The sequence below is a fragment of the Xiphophorus maculatus genome, chromosome 1 (assembly GCF_002775205.1).
Source record: "Xiphophorus maculatus strain JP 163 A chromosome 1, X_maculatus-5.0-male, whole genome shotgun sequence".
Classification (NCBI taxonomy): Eukaryota; Metazoa; Chordata; class Actinopteri; order Cyprinodontiformes; family Poeciliidae; genus Xiphophorus; species Xiphophorus maculatus.
This window is the reverse complement of record NC_036443.1, coordinates 30,876,297-30,896,677: the sequence shown is the minus strand read 5'-3', so window position 1 is coordinate 30,896,677 and position 20,381 is coordinate 30,876,297. Positions and strand designations below refer to the sequence as shown.

The window sequence follows — 20,381 nt, the reverse complement described above, 5'->3', positions numbered from 1 at the left end:
CTGAGACATTAATATCAATTTTAATTAAAATTCTGTTTTTTTATAAATTCAGTTAAAAAATGAAATTAATCAAATTCAGACATTTAAAGTTTTTATTTTTGTTCAAAGAAAACCAAAAATATTTTTTTCCAGAAATCTGAGTTAGACTGGACCAAGGTCTGGTCTCTGCGACATACTCTGGGGTTAAAGGTCAGGCCCGTCTGGTGGCTTTTCCAGACCATTGTCACCATGGTAACTGGACCAGGTTCTGGGACCAGAACCATGGAGGGTCCTGCTGGTTTTTCTGTTCTGCCTCCCACACTTTTTCCTTCCACACAACTTTCCCTTTTTGAATGAATTTACAGAATTGTAGTTCCTGATGAAAACAGAACCAGGCTCCAGATTTATTCCAGAAAGTGCAAAACAGAATCTGAACCGAACATTTAGAATAATCTGAAGGTTCTGTTGGGTTTTCTTCCAGAACCTCTGGGCTCCATGAAGCCAGTCCGGATCAGCGGTTCTCCGGGTTTCCTGAAGGTTCCGGTCCGTTTGTTCCCATTTTGTCAGATGTTCGGATTCTGTTTCAGACCTTCAGGAACCCCAAAGACCCGCTTATCAGAACCTCAACGGGTCACAGTGGGATATGAGTCACTGGAAGCAGAACAGTCCGGTTCTGTCCAGAGGACCGGGTTGGGTCCGGATCAGAACCTGTCATCGGCGCTGAAGATTCCTCTAAAGTTCAGGTCTCTGACCATGAGCTCCTCCTCCACGCTCTCCAGCGCCCACCGGTGGTTCACCACCTCCAGCGCCTCCCACTCGCTCTGAAACGGGTCAAACCGGGTCGGAGCGTTACGCAGAACCGAACCGCACCACCCGAAGCTCTGATCTGCCTCACCTTAAAAGCCTTGTTGGGGTCAGGGGGCATCGCCATGGCAGCACCGGTCATCTGGTCCTGCATGATCCGTGATTGGTCGGCAGCTGTGGAGGAAACGGGCCAATCAGAGAGCTTCATTCTAAACGCATCATCAATCAGGAAAAACTGGTTTCAGGGAAATCCATGTATGAAGAATTAACGTTTAAAACTAAATTTAAATACGTACCACTTTATAGAACATGAAAGAACAAAAATAAAACATTTAAAATAAATTTAGGAACTAAAGACAGAAAATAAACAAACATGGAAAAGTTTTTTTCCTTTTTTCACTTTTTGCTGATTTTTCTGTCATTTTCCTGTTTCTATTTTTTCTCTCTTTAATTTTTTCCACATGCTGATATAAATTGGTTTGCTGACTGAATATTGTTCGACGCGTCCAGAACCAGAACCAGAACTCACCGTTGTCCTGGCCCAGGATCAGCGAGTACATGCTCCTCAGGCCGAACACGTTCAGGAAGTACCAGGAGGCCGAGCTCACCCTGCACACCAAACAGACGCTGAACAGAACCGGCCGGGTCGGGAAGGTCCGGTTCTGTTGGGTCGGGTTCTCACCAGGAGGCGTCCAGCGACAGCAGGTCGATTCCTCTCTGCAGCATCGGTTTGAACCGCAGCGTCAGCGGGAACGGCACCTTGGCTGGAAAACAGACGGTTCTGGTTTTGAACCTGGCCATGGGTCAGAACCGGGTCAGAACCAACAGGAGGAGGAAACTCACTGATGACGAACCCGGAGAAGGCCCAGTTGATCCATCCTCCGATCAGAATCATGGGCAGAACGTTGGTCAGGTTTCCCTTCATCATGTCCGTCAGCATGCTGGTGTCTGCAACAGAACCGGGTCAGCAGAACCGGGTCGGGTCGCAGCAACAGAGCCGGGTGAGGTCCAACGGGGCGACTCACCTGTCATGGGGTTCTTAGGAACGACCTTCCTCTTGACCCTCTTGAAGAAACCGGTTTCTGCATCGTTAAAGTAATGCTTCCTCATGAAGAACGACTGAAACGGATCAGAACCGGCGGTCCGATCAGAACGGAACCGATCGGATCAGAACCAATCAGGTCAGATTGGGACAGAACCGTTGTTTCAAATGCAGGAAATCTTAAAAATGGATCTGAACATTTGAAACATCAGGGAGGTCAAAGGTCATGGAAGGTATGATGACATCACAGCTGGTTTGTCAGTCAGACCTGCTGCAGGAATCAAAGCCACTAAAGAGAAACTAAAGTTTCTGAGACTTCAGGCCTGGAGATTTTCCTCCGATGGTAGAAGGTCGACTTTATTCTCATAACTTCAGAAATCTCTTCGTCTCGCCCCGATTCTGTTGTAGTTTATGATCAATGTTTGCTGATTTAAATCCACATTTTACTCTTAATATTCAGTTTTTCTTCTTTTTATTTCTTTTCTTAAATAACAAAATTTCATAAGGAGTAATTAACGCAGCTGTCCTGCTGAGGTAAAGTTCTGAGTTTTCCGGATCACGATCCTCCGATCCGAGGGAATAAAACGAGTTTCCTCTGAGGTCGGGTTCTGACCAGGTCGGGTTCTGACCAGGTCGGGTTCTGACCAGGTCGGTTCTGGTTTCACATCCTAACAGACAGAACTAAAATATTTAAACAAAAACTAATTTGTATCCCAGAGTGAATCTGTTCTGTTTTTAAAAAACTTAAACGTTATGCCTTTCACCACTAGATGGCGTCACTCGCTGAACAAAACCAGAACCAGAACCAGAGGCGGTCTAGCAGACAGGAAGTGAGGCGATCTGTTTACCTGTCGGGGGATGTACTTCCCGTTCTCCCGGAGGACGCGGCTGCGCAGCAACACCTGGCTGGAGACAGAGAGTCAGAACCAGGCGGTTCCGGTCCAAACAGAACTGGGCCGTCCGGACCCTCACCTGTCAGACACCTGCTCCAGGTCCAGCTTCCTGTCGCTGCTCAGCAGCTGGCTGACGTAATGCCGCAGGACGCCGACGAAGAAGGTGATGAAGACGATGGGCAGGACGACCCACATCCTGATGCTGGAGTCCAGCAGGAGCTCCGGGCCGGCCATCGGTTCTGACTCTCACTGAAAAAATAAAAAATAATAATAATAATTATTATTATTATAATCCCAGCAAAACCTAAACTGGGTTCATTTTGTCCGGCTGCTGTGTGAAGCTTTTACTGTCCAGAAGTTACTGAAAACACATCAACACAGAAATAAAATCTGAAACGGACAAAAAAAATTAAACTAAAATCTTTTTAAAAAAAAAAAGGAGTTCTGATTTTTTTTTTATTATATAAAATGGTTTCCAGTTTCAAATTCTTTTCTTAGCAAACTTTTTGGCCCCAATTTAAATCCTTAATTTAGTTGATCATTTTTATTCTCTTAACGCTGTTTGCACATGTTTAACTCTACTTTCTGAATTACCAGCTTGTTTAAATCTCCGGGTTGAGATCTGCTAGGAAACTTTCTCATCAGCCGGTTTTCTATTCATGGTTCTGTATTCTAGAGAACATTTCCGGACTGAAAATGATTTAAATTAATATTGAAAAGTATTCGCAGGTGTAAATAATCTTTATGTTTATATGAGTTTCACTTTTTAAATGAACTTCTCCACAATATTCCGCCTTATTGAGGCCAGTTCCAGTAATCAGAACCATTAGCAGCAGGTGACTTCAGTTCCTCCAACCTGCTAAAGTTTCAAAACAGACTCGAAGCTAGCCCGGCTAGCTAGCTTAGCTAGCTCGGTTTAAATCAGCTCCGGTTAGAGGAGGAACTCCAGATAAACTCCGCCACCGACGAGCCTCAAACACCGAACACTCACCTCATCCACCAACTTTCTCCAGACTCCACAAACGAGCTCCGCTGCGTCTTGAATCCACATCCGGTTTAAACGGAAACGCCGTAATACGCGACGAGGTCGCGTACAGTACTTAGCAGATAAGTACTGTACGCTAGCGCGTCCGCCATGTTGTGAGTGTCATTTTCTTTATAGCATGCTTACTAAATCGGGTAAAAGCAGCGCTACATTTTTACGTTCAACTAAATTTGACTAATCGTTGTCATAAACAATGATATAAACTCCTTCCAGTAATGGCGATTACGGAAACAAAAATTATACGTTAGCTTAAAAAAAACAGAACAAGTGAAGATTTCACTGTGATTTTTATGGAGACGGATGCTGCCCAAATTGGCAACTAACTAAACGAATGGCTTGATTAAATAGTTTATTTGCGAAATATTAGACCCAAAAATGAGCAATGTTCCTAACTTATTTTATTTCACTGTTTGACAATAATTATTTATTGCGTTCCATTTTGTTCATTAGTTTCACTTTTCAGTTTCCATTATTTTCTCACTTTTTCATTAATTGTATTTATCTATTTATTTTACATTGCTGTGCCTTTAAAAAAAACATACAATCTGTTTTTCTAATGTAATATTTGCTCTTTTCTCCTTTGTCCATTTATTTACAGATTTTAACTCGTTTTCTTTGCTTTTCCTTGTGACTCTGTGCAAATACACAAACAAAGGATAAAACAGGAGTTAGAGCTGAAAATAAATCAATGTAAGATGAAAAAAGTTCATAAAAAATTAAATACAGAAAACGCAAGAATAGAAAAAAATAAACAAAAACTGAATATTAAAAAGTTAGAACATAATTGTAAACAATTAGTAAACTAATGAAACAATGAGATTTAAAACAAAAAGGAAAATTAATTAATAATGGTAATGTTACGTTGATAATGTTGAAAATGATGCACAATAATTGTAAATGACTATAATTGAAGGTAATAAGAGTTGGGATTGAAATGAACTGGCTGACCGTTTCAGTTCAGTTAAAGACCATTGAGTTAAAAAATGACGACACAAACAGGAAAAGTTCCCATCCACTGAACAGATTTTTATATTTTTAGAGCAATAAATATTTCCACTTTGTTCATATTTCTGCCATTTCAAAAACAAAGTACAAGTAATATATATTTATGTACACAGCTAAAATCTTCCAAACATAATTTTTAAAATAATGTTGTCTCTGTTGGACACATATTTGACACTTTACTCGTACAATTTTACAAGGACTATTGCAGTCTCTCTTTTTGCTCTACATTATAAACAAGAACTGATTTTTCTCCATGAAGCGGTCCGCTCCAAACGGGCCGGACCCCCGTTCACCCGTCCCTGTATCGACACACACACAACCGGCCGTCTTCACGTGGAGGCAGAAGTGTCTGAGCTCATTGGAAGCAGATCTGATCGGCTGTTTTAGTTTATTTTGAAAGTTCCCTGTCTTTCCTGCAGCGGTCAGACCGGATCTGCTTCTAGGGAATAAAAAAAATTAACTCAGGCCTTCTCTTCCCGATGAAACGCAGCCGACGGGAGCTAATGTTCATTTAACAACTTATGTACATTCATGTTTATAATACAGCTCATTCAGTGCAGATACTGGAATAAATACCACATGCAAACTGATAGTGGAGAGCAGGCCTGGGCACAAAATAAGGAATATCTCAAATAAGTGATTAAAGGAGCATTAAAAATTGTTTCTGCATGTTTCTAAACTCAATCTACTGAGAACTTTGGGTGTTTGGATTAAATAATGCTTAAAATAAAGAGATCAATCATACAGAAAATATCATATTTGACAAAAATTCAATCAAAATGCAGAAGCAGGGAGAAAAACGTCCACTCAGGTGTGTGCTATCACTTAGCATTAGCTTCTGCTAAAGAGCTTTAGCATTGCTGAAGCTAACGTTTATGGTTAGTGCCTTAGCTAACTTTTTGATAGCTACCTATGCTGGTAGCCATCAAGATGGTGGAGTTTAGTTCTTAGCATTAGCTTTTGCTAAACGTCATGTTGGTGTAGCACTTTAGCTTTATGGAACCAAAGTCTCTGATTAGTGCTCTAGGATAACGCAACTAACGTTTTAGCTAGCAGTTTCCACCACTGATGGGCATCAACATGGTTGAATTTAGTGCTTTAGCATTAGCTTTTGATAAATACCCTGTTGCTATTGTGCATTGGTGAAAGTAATGTTTATGATTAGTTAGCCTTTTAAGGTTAGTGGAGCTAACATTTTAGTTGGTAACATTTAGCTGCTAAACAGGTTAAAGGTTGAACTTTTAACCTGGATAATTCTAGAAATACTCAACAAGTTTGGCTGTTTGGATGAGTGGAAGAAGGACGACCTCAACCTGAACACGCTGTAGGTCTGCAAAGCTGCAACGGAATGAAACCAAAGACCTCTGGAACATCTGGAGATGCTTGGAGAAAGCCAAACATGGAAAATAAAACTGTTGGGTCATAACTAAACAGACAAGCTTCTCCAAACCCTAACGAGTTGAAGGAAAGAACCATGTGAGGTTCTGGTACTGAAGGTTCTTACAGCCACTGGATTCAGTTTTCAGCCACTGCTTCAGAACTTTGCTTTTGTTTTTGTCAAATTTGTCATATTATTTTAATCTGGATTCTGACCTGATCTCTAGAACTGGTAGAGCCTTAAGGATTGAGAAGCTTTTCACCGAACAGAGGTCCAAATACATTTACCAATAAACACGGGTGAAGGTAGGATGGTTTCTACAGGCGGCGCCAGGATGGATCAGATCTGAAACCTAATGTTGGTTTTTGGAGGATTTGGAGTTTAGAGTTCATGCAGAAACAGGCGTGGATGTGTTGGTTTCTCCTGGACGGGAACTGGAACAGAACGAGCCGTGTTCTCTCGAGGTAGGCGTGATCCAGTGTTGAATGAAAACCTTTTTTTGTTTCGGTTGAAATGGTTTCTGTAAGGCCCCCATAAAGGAAACAGGTGTTTCTGTAGATGCCCTGTGTAGACCCAACGGTCCGGAGCTCCAAGAAGCTCAGGAGGAAGGGATTATTTCTGGTCTGGTGTTGAAGCAACTCGACAAGCATGTTAGAAACCTCTGCATGTTAGAAACCTCTGCATTACTGTTGTTGTGGTTGTAAACGTGTTAAAAGTTTAAAAAAACGGATCCTAAATCAGAAGCCAAATCAGAAATCACATTTTAAGCACATAACAAAATCAAAAATGCTAAAAAATACAAAGCAGCCCAAGGAGCACTTCATGTTATTAAAAGCTCGTCACACAACAATACTGATATCAGAAGCTTGCTCTAAAACGTCAAAGCGGTTCTTCAGATTGAAACCAATTATTAGTCCGTGAAGTGTTTCTAAAACGACTGGAGCTTTTGTTTTGGCTTTTTTCCACAGGAGAACCAGGAGAACCAGGAGAACCTTTTGGTGTTTAGAGCGCAGGGTTGTTATTTCAAGCAATTCTGAACGTCGGTTACAGATTGATGCTGTTGGCCCCACTGAAACAAGAACACACTGTACACTTTATATCTACAGGTGGTTTCAGGTGATCGCAGAGAAACTGAAAAAATGAGTCAATGTTTGCATTTCCCAACATCCACCAGTTAAACGCGATCATACAAACCAGAGCTAAGAGGGAAGAACTTTCTTCCAGCAATCGTTAGTTTCCGACATCCAAGAACGTTGATTAAAAACAGAAAATATTCTGGAAGAAAAACACTGGGACAGTGGTTTAAAACTCAAAGTACAAAAATAACATGTAAAACAGAGTTCATTAAAGAGATTTCCACTTCATATGAGATGTTAGGACATGATTTACTCTCCAGTCCGATGAGTCGTCCTTCCAGAAGACTTTAGGTCCAAGTTTCAGGTCCTTTTTGTTTCTTTGTTGGATGATGACGGTCACTGAAGGCTCGGTCCATTTTGTTTCTTAAAAATCCAGAAATGGCTTCGTATTTCTGTTCTGGATGAACATCGTCAACCAACGCGCAGGAAACTCAGATATGGAATTGTCTTTTATTCAGGTGTTTTGTCTCGGATGATGATCCCCGTGATTATTGATTATTGTACCATCCTTATGTCTGAAGGCACCTTATTCTCTGTTTTGAAACCAAGTGGCAGATAAAACATCACTCACCCTCAACAGAAAGTTTTATTTTACTGCTTAAAAACACAAAAGTAGTTGGTACTGGGTGGGAAATACATAAACTTGCATCTGAAACCAAAAACTCTGACCTCATTTAAGGATCTTTACTGAAAACATTGTCAGTATCCAGCATCGATATTTTACGGCCTGACCGGTCCTGTAACATATGAAGCCATAAATAAACAAAAAAAGAGACGTAGCTCCATGACGAAATGACCTCCGCCAGTTTCCCCATTAATATAAAAATCTGACTGAAACAACCTTGAACTTTTCTTACAATCTTCCTAAGTGCTTCAATAGATGCCACCTGTCCATTTCTCTACCTGCTTAAGGGCGTTTCACCTCTGACCTAAAATTTACTTCAGGAAACAAGAGAAAGTCCAGCTGTCTATTTACAATTATGGAAGTTATGTCATAACTGGACTCTAACTGAGCGTTTTGGGTCACTTATTTTATAATATCATGTTTGGCTTAGAAAACCTATTAAAATAATCTCTAATCTTATGTTTTTAGTTTTCCAGACAAAAATATTTAAGGTTGATGAAAAAGATGGTGGATGCACCAAATCTGAACTTCTTCATCTGTTCTCTGACCTTTCATTGGATGTTGAAGGCAGAGTTCATCACTGCACTGAAACCTTTGGTCCCCAACAGTGATTAACTTTGGATAAAAGCTTCTGTTAAGTTATTTGTATATCACAAATGTTTTGTGAATTATTAAAAACAGAAAGAAACGAGAGAAAATGAAACAAAAAATGTCAAACTTTAAATTTAAAACAAAAACAAACATTTTCATGATTCAGTTAGCTAAAATGGTAATGTTAGCCTGAATGCTAACATTAGCATGGGGGGTATCAGTAGCATGTTGACCTACAATAGCATACACCATCTAATGTGCAAAGAACAGCATGTACACTAAAATAAGCTAGAATGCTAATGTTAACCTATGTGCTAACATTAGCCTGGGAGATATCAACATATGTTGACCGACAGTAACGTTCTCCACTCAGTGTGCAAAGAGCATTGTATAAGCTAAAAAGAACTAGAATGCTGTTAGCTAACATGCTAACATTAGCATGGGAGATAACAGTATGTTGACCTACAGTAACATACTGCATTTAGTGTGCAAAGAGCATTGTATACACTAAAGTGAACAAAAATGCTAATGTTAGCCTAAGTGCTACCATCAGAATGTGGGTAATCATTAGCATATTAACAAATACTGACTTTCTCAATTCAGTATGCAAAACATTAGTGCAAAAGATAAAATTAGCCAAATTAGCAACAAGAAGTGCCTGCCTCTTTTGTTACCAAGTCAACCAATCAGTCTGGAACCAACAAATCTCCTGCTTCCCACCAACCAACCATCACCAACCATGGAGGATTCTCCAGTCTGGCTTGGAAACGTCTCATAATGGGACCATTAAAAACATGTCGGTGCCCCCTACTGGTGATTTCAGACAAACAAAAACTTCTGGAAGCTGTACCCTGCTTCTGATTTTTGTAAAACTTCCTTTTTTAGCTTTATTTTCCCACCCAGTTCCATTAACATTGCTGCTGCTAAAGGTACAGAAAGTTGCACTGTAAAAAATCAAAAATAAAAACATCATGTTTGTATTTCAGGTAGAGCAGCTCCACCGTCCTCATTGGCAGAAAACAACAAAAATCCCCCAGTTTGGCATCTTTCATCTTAATCTCCTTCTCTGGCAACGTTGAGGGTCACAAACACATCATGGAGCATCAAATACAAATGACAGATATGATTATTTCTGAAAATTCAAGCGTACACTTTCATATATACTGGGATATTTGAGAAATGAGGAGAGCATTCACAGATTTAGTAGAAATAAATACTCAAACTTACAGGAATAAGTGAGAAAATCTGGAAAAGTCCCATTCCAAAACAACAGTATAGCGCCCCCTGCTGGAACCCTGTAATCCACAAACACTAAAGGCTTTTAGTAGTTTTTGCAGAACAAAAACGAAGACACCTGTAGATTTGTTTCGATGGCTTATTTCAAAGGTTTTAGGAAGTTTATGAGTAGAGTCTTCACTTCGCTGGATTGGGGCTTCACATCACAACAAATCTATCCCTGCATATTGGATATTAACCATAAACACACTGATAACTGTTAGCTATTGCACAGGTCATGCATGCCTGTCTAAGACACAAACGCCACCATATTAATGCTAAACATCTCTGTTCTGCCCGTAATGGCTTGTAAATATGTCAAAATCAAAGTTAAGTGTTGGTTTTTGTGCTGAACAACATGGTGTGAAACTACTGTTATTTTTGGACACGGTACTGTCCCTTTAACTCGGAGCGTCAACTCTCATGTTACGTTTTCAGGCACTGTTCCCTTCCTCACTGGTCCCTCAACCGCTTGTCCACTACAGCCACAGAAATGTTAAAAAAGGTACTCACAACATGAGACGAACACTCTGAAGTAGTGAAGAACTACAAACATGTCCGACTGAGTCCCGGCTCACCACGCAGGGCGGTATGAAGGGGACGTGGGGCGTCACCAGACCTAAGCGGTAGTTTTTCCCTCCGGCGCTCTACCTGCGAGGAAAGTCTATGTGGAAATAGCACAGGCTGAGCAGCTTCCTCTTTCCCGCTCTCACCGCTCTCCTCCTCATCAGGCGGCCATTTTGATACAACTGGATCTGCCCTCCCGCTCTTCTTCCCCTCCTCCCTCTTGTGCTCACTCTCAATATCGCCCCCTGGCGGCTCACTGTGGGGTTGCGCGCCACCGTCCTCGATTTCTGCGTCTTCACACGACCGTGCTGATGCGGCTGACTGGCTTCGCTTTGGGGCCGCCCCCTTGCCCCACCCCAGGGGGGAGCGGGGAGAGCGGGGCGCCCGACGGGGGAGGCAGCGGGGAGTGGGGAGGGGGGGGCGGGATGGATGACAGCGGCGGGTACTGGGGGGCGTAGGGCTGCGGCGGCGTCTGGGTGACGAGGCGCGCCGAGGGCGTCTGGGGCGGCGGAGTGGAGAAGATGAAGTGGGTGGAGCCTGTTGCGGAGGGGGAGGGGCTGAGCGGGGAGTGTGTGTGCACGGTGTGGTTGTGTGTGTGTGTGTGAGCGTGCGGGTGGGGCTGGGAGTGCGAGATGGTGAGGGGCAGCTTGGCTCCGCCCCCCGGCCGGTGGTAGTGTCCGTGCGGCGTAGTGGGCGTGACGGGAGAGTGGGGGGACAGCGGTGGTGGCGTGGTGAAGCCGGACACCATGTTGTAGCGCGGGTGGGCGGAGCCTTGCTGCAGCCTCTGATGCGGCTGGCTGTGGGGCGGGGCGCAGCTGTGCCGCAGCGGCGCGGAGAAGCGGTGCGTCAGCGCGTGGTGCTGCGGCAAGCTCTGCATGTGGTAGCGGTGGTGGTGATGGTAGGGCGGCGGCGGCGTCTGCTGCGGCGGGTGCCCACTGACTCCGCCTCCTCCACTGTTGCCGTGGCAATACTGGGCGTGCAACGCCTGGAGCTTGGACGGCCCCCCTCCCGGGCCGCCGGCCCCTCCAGCCCCGGCCGAGTCCGACTGGCCGAGGTTGGGCGAAGGGGAGGGGCATGGGGAAGGGGAGGATGGGAGGGCGATGGGCGGCGCGGGGGCGGGGTAGTGGGGGGGGGACGAAATCATCAGAGGACTCGGTGGACCCTGAGGAGGCGGTGACATCATCGTCAGGGGACCAGGAACTTTGCCTCTTCGACTGCCGAAGAAGTTCCCCATTCGGCCTCCGGGGATCTGGCCGCCGCCCGCCGCCATCGCGCCCCCGGGCCCAGCCCCGCCCCCGCTCGCGAGAGGAGATGTGGTGACCCCCCCTCGGTTGTGACAGAGCCCCGGCCCACCCCCCACCCCCGTACCGGGGCTCTGAGTAGGGCGGTGCGGCCGGTAGGCTGCTGGGGACGAGGGCACCATCATGGGGCTGTAGGACAGACTGGCGCCCTGCAGGGGGCGCTGCTGGTGAGGCCGCGGGCTGCTAATAATGGAACCCTGAGGACAGGAGGAGAAGAAGAACAAAATCAGATCTACATCCTGCCAAGAATCTTCATCAAACTTTCTTTAGTCCCACAGAGCTTCAGGCATTTTGTTAAGAAAATGGAGTTAAATTGAGCTCCATTTTCTACACAAATACCTCACAGTTTAATCTGAGATGTGAAGAAGAAAAAATCCAGCAGCAGCGTTAAAATAAAAACATGCAAAGCAAGAAAATCAGAGAGCATCGAGTCTTTCCTGGTCAACCTGGTTGCCATAGAGACAGTCCTAAAACCCACTATAAAATTAGGTTTTTCAGTGAACTACAGGCTATTTGCAGGGAATATGCAACATATTGGAAAGAAAATGCAGCTTAGGAAGCTGGAACACGAAGGAGAAACTGGCTGCTGTTAGCAAGAGCCAATCAAGGAGTGAAATTAATTTTCCTTGGTGCTGATTGGCTGAACCCCAAGAGTGGAGGTAAGAAAGAGCACAGATATTAGCTTTTGAGGTAACGCTAAGATGGTTTCCACTTTGTGTATTTTGGTATGTTTGGTGTTTTAAGAGCCACTTGGAGGCGTTTTTGAAGGCGACTTCAGTCATTAACAGGCAGCTTCACTAATATCAGGATCCACTGGACACAGAGATTATCTAGTGAAAAGACCTGGACCAATGATTCACCGTGTTTAGAAGATAACATTTGAGTCTGTTAGTGAAAAATAAATCCAGGAACAAACAGCTCAACACACTGCAGCTTAAAAATCTAAATTTCTCCAAACTGAAAGACAGCAGCTCAATTTCTGACAGTCTGTGATTTTTATCTCTTTAAACTTCTAATCAATATTCAGAAATCAGACTGTGTATTTTTGTATCTGAAAACCACAAGTTCAGTAAATATTTTCCTCTTCCTAACCAGCAGATGAATGTTTGTGTTTCTTAAGCTGCAGTATGTTGAGCTTTCAGCAATCGGCCTGAAGGATGACAACAAATATTTTAATATTTCTGTAAATCCTTCATTTAAACTCTAGTTTGCTAAAGAACATAAGAAGCAGCAAACAGACATATTTATAAAACTTCACAAACATCCGGACGACCTTTAACCCCGCAGGCAGTGAGGCATGCATGCACGGCGGTGCGGACATGCTAGCAGCGGACATGCTAGGACTTACTTCAATGGTACTGTCCAATGAGCCAACACTGTTCCTCCGACCTCGCTTCCCTGTTATCCAATCAGAATCCAGGGATTAAACTTTATTACAGGAAACAGGAAGTGCTGAACAGACGTTCGCATGAATCTGCTCATCACTGAGTTTTCAGTTTTCATCTGGACACGGCCGTTTCCCTTCGTTAGCGTTTATGCTAAGCTAATCTGAAAAAACCCTAAGTTAAGTTTTGAAGTCCAGATTTTATTATTGATGCTGAATTCTAGATATGAAACATAAAAAAGTGATTTTCAGAGAACAAAGAAAAGCTAATTCAGGAATTTTGGGCTTTTACTAAACACAAATACTATAAAAAATTATATTTTAGCTTCTCCACTTCATGATAGTTAGAAAATATAAATCTGTAATTTAATGCAAAGATGAACAGATATTCATATTTAGGGACGTGCTTTTCTAATTAGCAATTGCTCAGATTTTCACAACGGCGTATTAAGGCAAAAAGACTTAAAACATTTATTTTTATTACCAGAAAATAAGCTAATGAACTAATGAAGTCATAATATTCCAAGAATAAAGTCAAATTAATAGAATAAGGTTGAAATGAAAGAGTCATAATAATTCAGGAATAAAAACGTACTAATGCGAGAACAAAGTCAAAATAAGAGAATAAAGTCGTAACAATCTGGAAACAAAGTCATAGTAATACAGGATAAATTCACATGAACAGTCATAACATTACGTGAATAAAGTCGCAATAATGCAAGAATAAGAGAATTAAATTATAATTGTATGAGAACTGCTACACAAAAGGCAATTAAAAATGTAAATATTATTCTGATAATATTAGAACTTTATTTTCATATTTTAAAAATCTCTTAATCTAGCCCTAATCCGCCGTCATAGATTTTCTTTCACTGGTTAAACCAAAAATAATCCAAGAGGTAGTTTGGCATCAGAAGCTGCGTTGTAGTTCCTGCTGCTGTCCAGCAGGTGGACACAGCACACCGGAGCATCATTTTGTCACTGAACTGTAATGTTGCATAACAACACAGATGCAGGTTCACTGTGAGTCAGAAGAAACCATGAAATCCTCCAGCCAGCCTGAACTGCTTCGTCATCATCGTCACTTCTTTGTGTTTCGCTTCCAATGAGACACTTTTTCTCAGAACCTGACTAAGAACTGGTTTAATTTAAAAAAAACTTTCACACTTTAGTAATCAAACTAGACAGGAGGACGTGACTGGGACGTGACTGGGACGTTGTGGACGTCCAGCGTCCGGTCCTTACCCGTCTCTGAGAGATCTCTGAGCGAGGAGCTGAGCGCTGTGCGTTTCAGTCCGTCCACGGAGGCGTACGTATCGTCGAGGCTCGGCCTTCCCAGGGTGCCGTTCACCACCTCACCCTTCGTGGGCCCCCCGGTCGAACTGGTCCCGCTCCCCGACGTCCCCATCCCGCCAGAACCCGCCAACATGCCGGGACGCATCATGCCTTTCTGCTTCTCGAGCTCGGCTGGAGGGGAAGCAGGAACCGAGACGTAACCATCCACCCAGTTGGACACAGACACGACTAACCTTCACTTTGATGATAAATTCATCTTTATCCACCAAAAACGTTTACAGGCCAATAGAGCAACTGATTACTGCAAACATATTTCAGTGTAAGAGAATTTGCATGCTCAGCCCTCCTATGTTTTTCATATTTCCCAGTAGCCCCTTGAATTTCAGGATGATGGCTAAAATTCAAGATGGCTGCCGTTTTGAGCCTTTTTACGCCAATTATTGCTATAAAATTTTACCCATTTTCATGATGTGGATGAACTTTATGTCACATCATATGTTTTCGGTTCTGTATAGGCTATAATTTGACACAAAACACATTCATCTAATTGGTGATTTGAGAGCAAAAATCAATTTTCCACGACCAAAATGAAAACATCATCAGTAAATGTGATTTGTATCAGTCCAATTATGTGATTTGACAACAGAAGATCTGGCAGTTTTTGTGCAAAAATGTATTTTCCTTGACTACCGCCATCTTTAATCTTTTAGCGACTAGAGTTGTTTTTATCTTTTGCACTAAAACCACTTATTACCTCACAGAAGTGACTTCTACTACCCAGGGATGAATATATCTAGTTTTCTAAAACTCTGTTTGAAGCGGTAAAGTCCTTCTCCATTATTTCCAGCCAAAAGGCAAAAGGAACTAAATTGTTTCACTTGAGATAATATAATTGCTCTGATTTCCCTGCGCTGCCGCAGAAACACTCACACTCCACCCGGTACTTCTCCATCTCCTGGACCTCGGCGATGCTCTCTCGCAGGTCGGAGGTGAAGCGCGCTCGGTCCTGCTGGCTCGGAGCCGTGAAGATGATCAACACCTTCCTCTCTCCTCCGGGGTTCGCAGACGTCAGCCGGATGCCATGAGGGTAATCTAAGTGGGGAAAATGACGTAACATCCAGAATGCTCAACATTCTGACGACGAGCTGCTGAAATTAAACCACATTTATCATGAGAGGAGATAAAAATCAGCTCAGATGGTGGATTTAATGTCTCATACTCTGATCCTGGATGTGTGAAATTCAGCAGGAGTCTAAAGAAGAAAGCAGCAGGAGCCAATTTATGGCTCTGGGGGGGAAACTTCAGCTGATTCCTAAAACACAGAGTTTTCACTGTTATTACAGTCATCACTTCTGTGCAGTGGGCCATTTCCTGAGTGGGACTGAGTGACTGATGTTCCCTCCAGAGAGAAATTACACATAAAAACAAAAGTGTTTGCAGTTGAAGTGACTGAATCATGTTTGGAGCCTGGAAAGTGAAAAGGAAGATTTTTAACTCCAGGACGGCGACACATCTACAACCTGTTTATGATTTTATCACTAATTTCTGCTTACAAAATTAAAACCTTAATTAATTAATTATTAATTCCAATTAGAAACACGAAAATAATTATGTGAATTAAAAAATATATGTGTCTTTATTGAAATAATACAGTATAGTATGTAGAAAATATATTTATAAATAATTTTAGATCCTAAATATAAAAAGGGTTTAATGAGTTTGCCTTTTTTAACAGCAGACTTAATCTGAGAAACATTTATTTCAGATGTAAAAAGTAAAAATACTGAAGGCTGTTTATTAACATATATATTATTAAAATATTAAAACAATTTTATTTTATTAAAATGTTATTTAAACATTTTTAGTAAAATATTTTATTTACATATTTTAGTGAATTTGACTCACTATCTCCATCCAGCCAGAAAAGTCATTTTAATAGAATATAATACAATATAATATAGTTTAATATAAAAATTATATATATTATATATAATAAGTACATATTATATTATACTGAATGTAATATATAATGTCTCCATGTGCAGAAAGTACCGTTCAAAAATAAACTGAAATAAACTCAAAATATAATTTTAATGATGAGAAGATGAAGGCTGACTTTGATCTCCTTGAACTCTGTCACACACACACACACCTTCCTGCCTCCTACACACACACACACACACACCTTCCTGCCTCCTAAACACACACAAACACACACACACCTTCCTGCCTCCTACACACACACACACACACACACACACACCTTCCTGCCTCCTAAACACACACAAACACACACACACACACACCTTCCTGCCTCCTACACACACACACACACACACACACCTTCCTGCCTCCTACACACACACACACACACACACACACACCTTCCTGCCTCCTACACACACACACACACACACACACACCTTCCTGCCTCCTACACACACACACACACACACTCGCTGCGCTGATGAATCATGTGCGACAATCTGTCCTGGTCACACTTGTCACCAGGCTGCCAGGTCCGTTTGGGTCCGGCTGCTGAACCAGAACTGTCAACAACAGCAGCAGCTAACAGCCTGAGCAGACAGAGACGACGCTGCGGATTCCTACGACACACAAACGTGACGTCGGAACGCATCACGGCGACACCAAGCAGATTGTTGGGCTCGATGTTCCTGATTTTACTGTGAGCAGCCAGAAACAGCCGAGACTTTCATCCTCTCTTCTTCTTACTTAGAACGTTTGAAATTGCTCTCTGTTGTCAAGCTGCAGTAAAATCAGGCCTCTAATGATATTTGGCTGAGTTTTGGTGAAGTACGGGTTCCCCCCGTTCAGCAGAACCAGGAGGAGAACCGGGTTGTTCTTCTGATCCGGCTCACGGCTCCTTTACTCTTTAAAAATGAGGGAAGTTCGGTCCGAAAGTTCATTTATCTCAGGATCACATTCCTGATCCAATTAAAGCCTCTGCATGCAACCTCTACTTACTGAGGCTTGAGAAATGCAGAATTATAAAGACATGGAGATAAGAAAGCAAAGGTGACAAAAAGAAATAAACCCAAATATTATAAACCGGTTTCATTTTGTTTATTATTATTTCAGGAACTGATAAATAATGTTTAATCAAACTGATCTAAATTGGAAAGAGGCAGATAGTAGAAAATGTTGGACCAATATAAATTATTAGATAATAAAGTCTTAATTACTAAGCTGGAGGTTATGAGATTTAATGATATATTAAAAATGTGGTTAGTTTATATCACAAAAACAGACACAAATGGTGGAAATAAAAGTTAAGAAGCTGTGGGAGGGGTGTACCACAGGGCAGCGTCCTCGGCCGTCTAGTTTAGTTATTATTCATTTAAGGTTTGAAAACTGCTGTTTATTGTCATTTATATTTTAAATTACAGAAAGAACATGACTGGTTTGTTGCAAAATACCAAAATTAGGTTAGCTAATCGAAAGTTTAATAGTTAAAACGGGAGAATGAAACGAAGGTGAACTGTAACCCCATGAAAGCTTAGCCTGGGCCACAGACAGAAAAAAATCCACCACAAAGGGGCGGAGCCAAACACAAGGGGCGTGGTCAGCGGTGAGGCGATGGGCGGGGCTTACGAGGGGGTGTGGTCAGGACGGGCAGCCTCACTGTTACCAACTCAACAACTTTGTTGCCATATTTAATAACTTTCCAGACCCTATGCTGACTTTTTCATCAAACCAAACATGGCAACAAATGGAATGACTTTTTTCAAAAAAGCAACTAAAGACAAATCTAACAAAACTGAAAACAAAATAACAGATAAGCCTGTTTAGGCACTGTTTGACCGAAGGATGGCTGTAATAAAAATGATGCAGAACTAAACAAACTATATAAAAATGTTAACATTTTATTCTCTGTTGGAAAATCATTTTGATCTAAGTTGCTCTCTGTGGTTTTGCAGATAAACATGAATCAAACAGGTGATTTATGGCGACTTAAATCATCCCTGCATGGCTGAAAACAACACCTAACGCTTCTTCTGACTGCATCTCTAAATGTGTCCTGAAAAATGACTCATGTTTATGAAACGCTGCGATCTTGTCCTGCTGAGAATCCTCTAAACTCTTTAGAGGAGCTTAATGGAGTCTTAAATCTGGAGCCTTAAATTAAAAGCTAAACTCGTTTATCACCAGAACTGCCTCCAGTTTTTATCCACATTTCAACCAAATCATTTTAAAACAGATTTAATATTTTCTCAGATGTCCAGTGCCTTAAAAACATATTCAGACCCTGTGCACTTTAACACGTTTCATCATCACAAAAGTATTTATCTTCCAACAAAAGTGGGAAGGAAAAGTTTGGCATGTTTTTGTACTTCCCCCCTTTACTCTGGCAACTTTAAATAAAATCCAGCCCAGAGGAAGGTGAAGCTGTAGGAAGGTTGGTTCACCTCCCAGCAGGACAACCATCCTGAACATGCAAGTGTTTAAATGTCCTAGTCAAAGTTCAGGCTTAGACTTACTGCTGTATTTTCATAATTGTTGATGTTTTATTTCCCAAATTTCAACTTTTAACTTTTTTTTTTCTTTCTCCGAAGAGTTTTTGCGGCGCTAGTGGCTCGTATTTACTACCTACTACAGTAGGCAGACAGGAAGGAGGGTGAGGAGCGGGGGGAAGACATGCGGTAAAGGTCGCTGGGAGTCGAACCCACGACGTCCGCGTTGAAGACTAAGGCCTCCAAACGTGGGGCGTGCTAACCCCCTGCGCCACCACAGCACGCCCCACTTTTAACATTTTTAACACAAAAACAGAGCAGCTAGTTTTTATGGGAAATTGTGCCTTTTTATCTTAGTTTGAGCCTAAATGCCCGATGAAGCGGCTACACCTCAAATTTCCATCTATAATCTTCCTAAATCAGGAAGATAACAGATCAAGTTTGATTTCAGATCCGATTTTTGCTGGAATATTGTTGTCATTGTGGTGAATATGTGATGCTATTTACAGAGTTTTATGAGCTCAGATTGTTTCCTCAGTCTGATCAGCCTGGTGACTGAGGCGTAAAAATAGAGCTGTGAGCGAGGAAGAGGAAGAGGAGGAAGGTGGGAACGGAGCGGTACGTACAGGTGTTCTGGAAGGTGTGGACCTGCATGTCGAGCAGAGGAAACGACTGCCTGAAGCTGTACATCACCGACGTCTTCTTCTTCTGGTAGATCTTCGTTACCTGAGGAGGAGGAAGAGGAGGAAGAGATAAGAAAGAAAGAAAAAAGCAATGAGATGGAGAGAATAAACAGAGGAGGAATTGCTTTCATTTTTCTCTTCTTCATTTCTGAGGAAAAATGTTTGAGAAAATCCTTCCAGAAGGAATAAAAATCATTCACACTCCCAGTGAAACGCCAAACATTTTTTCCTCGGTGTAACCACAAAATCCTTCCCCTCTCTCTGGTTCCCGCTGCTTACCATGAGCAGGTCGTTGAACAGGAAGACTTCTCTCTGATGGACGCCACTCCTCTGGGCCCGGTTTGGATCGGGAACCTCGAACAGCTGGCAGCAGCACACCAACCTGCGGTGCGGCAGCGACAGAACCTGCAGCACACACAGGAAGCGCTCAGCCCGGCTCAGAGCGCGGCTTCCTGTCCGCCTCGGAAGTCCTTACCGGTTTCTTGCCGATCACCATGCGCTCCACCGCCTGGACCTGCGACACGTGGTCGTCGTTGGTCCTCAGCTCCCACTTCTGGATGCGGCCATAGATGGCCACCAGCAGGTCTCTGGGGATGTCCTGCCCGTTATCCACGCCTGCAGGACCAAATACAGACATCAGGACATTTAGAGGTTTTATCTTCACTAATATTCATTCATTCATTTCAGGCTGAAAACATCTGAGAAAGATTATTTTAGTGAAACTCATCCTGCATCGCATCTTTCCTGCTCCTTCATTTGGAGCATGATGGAGATTTTAAGGAGTTAAATTTTACCCATGAATAGTTCCAACACGTATTTAATGTCTAAAGTTTCCTGTCAGATTCCTACCAATAAAGGCCAATAGAGACAAAAAAAGTCTAGATATTTCTAGATAAACTGAAACT

At 42.5% G+C, this 20,381-nt stretch overlaps 2 protein-coding genes across 4 annotated transcripts in view; both read right to left on the bottom strand.

The window, feature by feature from the left end:
• Positions 1–78: 78 nt before the first annotated feature.
• LOC102222359 (ER membrane protein complex subunit 3-like) lies at positions 79–3,789 on the bottom strand. Its single transcript, XM_005801872.3, has 9 exons — positions 3,710–3,789; positions 2,798–2,967; positions 2,674–2,731; positions 1,809–1,902; positions 1,627–1,731; positions 1,466–1,547; positions 1,313–1,392; positions 875–957; positions 79–800 (listed from the first exon to the last, which is right to left on the bottom strand). Exons 2-9 carry the CDS (start codon positions 2,950–2,952, stop codon positions 681–683), a joined length of 777 nt encoding a protein of 258 aa, XP_005801929.1. The 5' UTR covers positions 2,953–2,967; positions 3,710–3,789; the 3' UTR covers positions 79–680.
• Positions 3,790–8,631: 4,842 nt separating this feature from the next.
• LOC102233239 (IQ motif and SEC7 domain-containing protein 2-like) overlaps positions 8,632–20,381 on the bottom strand; it is a 117,359-nt gene continuing 105,609 nt past the window's right edge. For all 3 annotated transcript variants that reach the window (XM_023339625.1, XM_023339631.1, XM_023339636.1), the window contains 7 exons: positions 19,952–20,091; positions 19,756–19,881; positions 19,420–19,519; positions 15,252–15,413; positions 14,271–14,492; positions 12,990–13,039; positions 8,632–11,838 (listed from right to left, as the gene is read on the bottom strand). In XM_023339625.1, the coding sequence (XP_023195393.1) occupies positions 10,636–11,838; positions 12,990–13,039; positions 14,271–14,492; positions 15,252–15,413; positions 19,420–19,519; positions 19,756–19,881; positions 19,952–20,091 (2,003 nt within the window). In that variant the 3' untranslated portion in view covers positions 8,632–10,635. The remainder of the gene's footprint in view (positions 11,839–12,989; positions 13,040–14,270; positions 14,493–15,251; positions 15,414–19,419; positions 19,520–19,755; positions 19,882–19,951; positions 20,092–20,381) is intronic.